Genomic DNA, 6,268 nt, shown 5'->3' with positions numbered 1-6,268 from the left:
ATATATATATATATATATATATATATATATATATATATATATATATATAGGCAAAACAAAGATTTCCCTTGACATTACATAACAAGTTGACCTTTGGTAAGGGTTATGGGTGTGTATGGGAGGGGTACGGGGGGGGGGGGAATTCCACATAATTTGCTTGCTAGGTATTTTCCGCTTCTGCACTGGTCACTAAACCTATTCACAGAGCACTACTTCCTGGAGAATTCTACCTATACCATACACCTTATCTAGCGATTCAATCTACTTTATTTATTCATTATGCAATCGATTGAAAACGAGCCATTTAAAAGCTCACTATGAGTTAGTGAGTCAGGTATAAGTCAGGTATAAAGGACACAATGAACGATTTAAAAACGACTTGAGCCAGAGACATACAGCTCAATCAAGCTTTATTTACATGCGCACCATTTTTATACAAACTAGATTGCAATTCAAAATGGAGTATACAGGGAAAAAAAATACCCACTAACATCAAGAAGAGAAGTCATTACTACTGTACAGGATCAAGGGGTCAAGGGGCAAAGATAATAGGTAGGAAAAATGAAAGGGGGATGAAGTCAGGAAGAGATTAGAATAGTGGTACTCGTTTCTGATCCTCAGCATGGACATATAACACCTTTGACTTGGGAGGATGTTACAGCTGGAAGTAGAATAACTATTATTCCCATGGAAAATATTGAGGTGGTCTATAACTCAAGTCACCCCTCCCACAAATAATAATAATAATAATAATAATAATAATAATAATAATAATAATAATAATAAGAGGAAGAAGAACCACATACAAGGTTGTTCTGAAGAACAAGGGCCAAAAAAGATTTAAAATGTTTTTAAAAATTTGTGTATCCTGAATGTTCAGTGCGTGATTTTCCAAACAATGGGCCTCATTTATCAAGCTGGATATGAACGAATGAGTTACTGCAGGTTTATATACGGATATATACGCATGTTTAAATAGCTCTTATTTCAGTTGCATGAATTTAGTAAAAAAAAACAAAAAAAAAGGAAAATGCTCATGTTCATATTCTTCATATTAATGGCGATAAGTAAAAAAAAATGTAAAATATGAAAAACAAAAATTTTATAATAAAAGAATGCAAGCCAACCCTAATCCATAAATTAACATGACAACGGCATAAGGAAGATGTAAGCCGACCAGCTACAATGACTCAGCTGGAATAAGGCTACTGGAAGATTTAACGCATGCCGTGCTTACGAGGGAACGGATATTTTGAGACTGCTACAAGTTGTTTGGAGAATGAAAGACGGTTAAAAATTAGGTTTGTTTACACTTTAGAGCTAGTACTAATTCAACCGACAAAAAGATCTTGTGCCATTCCTGTCCGAGTTTAATCAGTGCATGGGTTTCGAGAGAAATACTCTAAGTGGGATCTACAGTAGTAGGTCTCAACCTCCAATGAGCTGTATATTCCCTAGCGTGTTGCTTTACTTGCCATCATTGGTTTCTTCTTGAATTCGTCAGGTTTCCTTACAACACATTTCCTCATGCATTTCTAAGAAGGTATTGCATTTCTAAGATGGCGCATTGGTGCGCAATGGATAGTTACCAAGACAGTGGAAGATCTTTTTTTTTAACCCCCTCTGTCCTCATGTCAACACATTATCTTTTCACGTCACTTAATTCACACCTAATTCACCTTTTCATTCAGCGTAATTTGTTGAATATTATGTTGTATTGGTGTCAGCACAAGTCAAAATAACTTCCACTTCTGAGGAATTCATTCATTTTCTTTCACAATGCCATCCCCATTTTGGACTTTGAGCTTTCCCTATTACAGAGTTTTGTCTGTATCGCTAAATGAACGTGCTTTTAACTTTATGTGTGATTGATATTTCTGAACATACGCTTGAGAGTACGAAGGAAATCTGTGGTTTTTTTTTGTTTTGTAAACACGACAGGAATTTGAAGTTGGGTGTGGCCTATGAACAGATTTACACAAAACTTCACTTAAAAGACTGATAAATGAGGCCCATTATATGAGATACAGCTTGCTCTTTATGGATTAGGTTCTGTCTATGAAGACGACTAAATACACGATTTTTCATTTTCACAACACCTACACATCACCTTTAGTTTGTGTACTGGGAGGCTATTCTGACATTTTGGGGTATTTTATAATCTTGACTTAACTCCCCCCACCCGTGCCCCATGAGTGGTCCGAACCCCTCTGAGAAATACACCCCCCCCCCCCCAAACCCTTTTCAATACTTCATATTTGAAAAAAGAACTGGTACTGTGCCATCACAACATTACATGACTTTAAGCAGGATGTTTTACATATTTTACACAATGCATATGCACAGTTACATACATGCATAGTGATGGGAGACAACGCAGAACACTGGGGAATTTTCATCATTTTATACAATTGTAATAAAAGCTGAGCTTTCCAAAACAAAATCTCAAAGTAGACACAAAAACAGCCCCACCCCCAAACCCCTCCCGCAAACGAAGCAACAACAACAAATTCTTTTGTTGCTTCCTGTTTTTAGAAGTTTGTTGCTTAGGTATAAATGCACACATTCCCTTAACATTTCTTACTGTCAAGAAATTGTATACAACCAGGATGCAGTTAGAATAAACGGGGGACCTGAATGGTTTTATGGTAACCCCTTTCAACCCTGAGCCACGGTGGTGTAGTTTGCATATAGAGACGGGATGTCTCTAAATTCAACTATCTGTTGTTGTTTTTTTCCTCTTGATTTTGGCTACCAGCATCTCCAACATGTTCAAGTAATTTGGCAAATATACAAATGATAGCTTATTGTTTTTGCTCAGTAAAGATGGATTCCACAGGGAAAGCCTACCCACCACTAAATGCTGCCATAAGCTATGGTAATATGTTTATGCTCCGTCCTTCAAGCCCTGGGAACCCACACGGCCTCAATAAAGCAACACTGATTATTCAGCACCAGTATGGCATGGGAATGTTCGCAACGCAAGAACATTCGTTAATTTGGCTACACGGATATGCCATAGCCCGGACACTGCATTACTATTAGCTAAAGAGTGTTCTTCCACCAGCTAAGCTCTCACTTCGAAGCATTTACAAATGAGCTCAAACTCCTTATTTTTCTTTCTTATTTTTTTTTTTTTTCAAAATAGTTACATACAGTACAAACAGTAAGTCATTTCTCTTATTATATTGCACTACAATCAGTTCTGATATTAGGCTACTACTTCAAATTAGAAACTGATTATGCTGCTATCGAAACTGAAACTGTAGGCAGAATCCAAAGTGCACCAAGTCAAAGCATAACTCAATCCGAGTGTTACTTTTGAAATTTGCAAGGGGTATATCGACTCATGGGACCTTTGTCCTCTTAAATTTTAATTCTCATTTTGATTAAGGGTTAAAGTGTAAGTGCTTGAAGATGACATTTGACAATAAACCATAAGAAAGTCGTAGGAAATCTTATCCACAGCCCATGAGAATGTTTTTAAACACCCTGAAACTTTTCAAATCGGTTCTCTTTTCTCGGCATTTTCTCGGCATTGTTTTGAGTCATGATTTAAAAAAAAAAAAAAAAAAAGCATTTAATTGGAATTTTCTTGTTTGTCTGGAAGGTAGCTGGTTGGGACTCTGTCCTGTGTGGGTCCTGTGTTCAGTCATTCATTCAGGATGGTGTGTTTCCCGCATTGAAGATAAGATTCTCCAGAGCTGTAGACTGTAAACAGGCATAGGTTCCAGTGCTTGGTGCTGGCGGCAGTCTTGGCGATGGATGGCATGAGTCTGTGATGGATGGAAATTTGTCTGTGTTTTTTCTTTTTTTTTTTTTTTTGCAATGAACTTTTGAGCCTGAAGAAGAAATAGAGTGAGAGAAATCAGTTAGTCACATACTGCATCGCCTCAGTTTGTCACTTCCCACTAGTGCTGGACTCCACGAGGTCACTCAGTTGCTGTCTTTTTGTGGGAGGTCTGTCATATGGAGTGCTATTACACAGATTTGTTACATTGAAATTACTCTGCCACTCTATCTTTTGGGATATCTGTTTGAACATACACTATATGGCCAAAAGTATGCGGACACCACATTCCAAAACCGTAGGCATTAAGATGAACTGCTATAACAGCCTCTGCTATTCTGAGAAGGCTTTTCGTTAGATTTTGTAGTGTGGCTGTGGGGATTTGTGTTTGTTCAGCTACAAGAGGTGAGGTCAGGACCTAAAGGTCATCCTAAAGGTGTTCAGTGGGGTTGAGATCAGGACTCTAGAGGTCTTCTACACCAACTTTGGCTAACCATGCCCTCATGGATCTTTGTGCACTGGGGCATTGTCATGCTGGAACAGGTTTGGGCCTCTTAGTTCCACAGCATATGAAGGCATTCTAGACAATTGTGTGACTCCAGCTTTGTGGCAACAGTTTGGGGAAGAACCAAATCTTGGTGTGATGGTCAGGTGTCCACATACTATTGGCCATCTAATTTCATAACTTTCATCAAGTTAATTCTGAGATGAAAGATGTGTTCTGCACCCTGAAACAAGATTGAATACACTGCACATTTTCCAATAAACGTGAATAATGGAATGCACAATGTTGACATACAGAACCCACATTTTATACTATATTAAATTTTGAAATGAGCCAAACTAAATGCAGTTTTACTGACCTTTGGAACCACTTTCAGCCAGGAACCCAGTTTTGACTGGACTGTGCTGTCCCATTGAAGCTGCCAACAGGGTTCAGGCTGACGCCGTTTTGCACCAAAGCATCAAAGTTAAAGTCTAGACCATCAGCGTCCATTAGGTCTGAGCGGATAATGGAATCCACGTCACAGTCAAGACTCCCGTTGAATATGTCCAAATCCAAGTCTGTCGGAAAGCGTTCGGTTCCTGAAATCCCCATTCCATTACTGCCATTTAACCCAGAGTATACAGAAGCCTCACTCAGCAACATGGAGGAGTGCTGCTGGAGATGCTGCTTGGCAGATACTACATTATTAATGTCATTGGCCAAGCTTGGGTGACCATTTTTGGGGAGCGAGTGCAGTGATCCCTGGGCATTGGAGCCCTGATGATGTCGGTTGTTCTGGAGAAGGCTGCTCTGACCTTTAAACCCAGAACTGAATGATGACATCATAGGGTCTTTGGGATGCATGAGGCCGTTGCGAAGACGGGAATTCTGAGAAGCAACGGCTGCACTGGTTTGTGATATGAGTGGGTCAGATTGTGTCATCATGACATCACTGTGGCTGTGGGAGCCTAGCGAGTCAGAGTTTAGCAGCTCCTGAAGGGTGGTGTTCCCAAAGCGAGAAATGCTTGAGAAAGATGCTTGCTTGTTCTCCTGGATGGTCTGCATGGGTGTCTGGCGTAATGCTCCAGTGGAGGGACCAAAAATGGAATTACCAAACCCTCCACTACTACTAGCACCATTTGGTGAGGAAGAGGAGGAGCCTGGAGAGGAAGTGGTGCTCCCAAAAGTGAAGGTGGAGCCATCCTGACCTGCCTGTGTTGATGGTGCAACTGTTATGTTGTCCAACAGGTCAACCATAAGGTTGTCAGTTAGCCCATCATTGAGGTTCATTGTGCCTAGTCGTGGAAGCTCAGCTGGGCATTGTTTGGAGTTTGAGGAGGATGAAGAGGGAGGAGAAAGGCTGCTGGAACTCGAGTAGAGCATTGGGGAGAGGGGTGGGCCCAACTCATCATCTAGAACCTCATCCAACTCTGGATTGGCTAGGATAGGTGACAGACGGCCACTTATTGTGCTAGCATTGGAGTTTGTTCGTGAACGAAAGTCAGTCCAGCAGGAATCCAGTTCATCACTGCTGCGTGATGTCGGACTACCTGGCCACTTGGACAGACCACCAGCAGACACATTCTCTAGCGATCCCTCCTGGGCAGCCTGTAACGCTGCCTTCTTTTTAGCTGCGCGTCCTCGTGCACCCTTGGTGTACTTGTTTCCATTGTCCATGGAGACTGCACGACGACGTGGTGCCTTGCCTCCCCTCCCGCCTTCGGGATTTATCATCCACCATGAGCTCTTTCCAGTTCCTTCATTCTGGACACGGACAAAACGGCTGTGCAGGGACAGGTTGTGTCGGATGGAATTCTGTACCAAGAAAGAGAAACAGATGAGATCAGTATTTAATTGAACAACTTTACTACTATTATCACAAATGGTAGTGCACTCCTTTGTTTACTATCTGAAGTGATAACATGAAGAAATTATCTACGAAAAGTTCCTGTTGTGCCATCAGTCTTTGCATATGTTAAAATGCGCTCATA

The 6,268-nt window shown here is 40.8% G+C and overlaps 1 protein-coding gene across 1 annotated transcript in view; it reads right to left on the bottom strand.

The window, feature by feature from the left end:
- Positions 1 to 393: 393 nt before the first annotated feature.
- The window catches only part of foxo3b (forkhead box O3b), a 30,517-nt gene continuing 24,642 nt past the window's right edge, over positions 394 to 6,268 (bottom strand). The window contains exons 3-4 of the mRNA XM_053647291.1: positions 4,654 to 6,092; positions 394 to 3,842 (exon numbers count right to left, since the gene is read on the bottom strand). Of these exons, the coding sequence (XP_053503266.1) occupies positions 4,668 to 6,092 (1,425 nt within the window). The 3' untranslated portion in view covers positions 394 to 3,842; positions 4,654 to 4,667. The remainder of the gene's footprint in view (positions 3,843 to 4,653; positions 6,093 to 6,268) is intronic.

The sequence above is a fragment of the Ictalurus furcatus genome, chromosome 2 (genome assembly GCF_023375685.1).
Source record: "Ictalurus furcatus strain D&B chromosome 2, Billie_1.0, whole genome shotgun sequence".
Lineage (NCBI taxonomy): Eukaryota > Metazoa > Chordata > Actinopteri > Siluriformes > Ictaluridae > Ictalurus > Ictalurus furcatus.
Note: the sequence above shows the minus strand (reverse complement) of the source record. Positions and strands in the feature narration are given on the sequence as shown.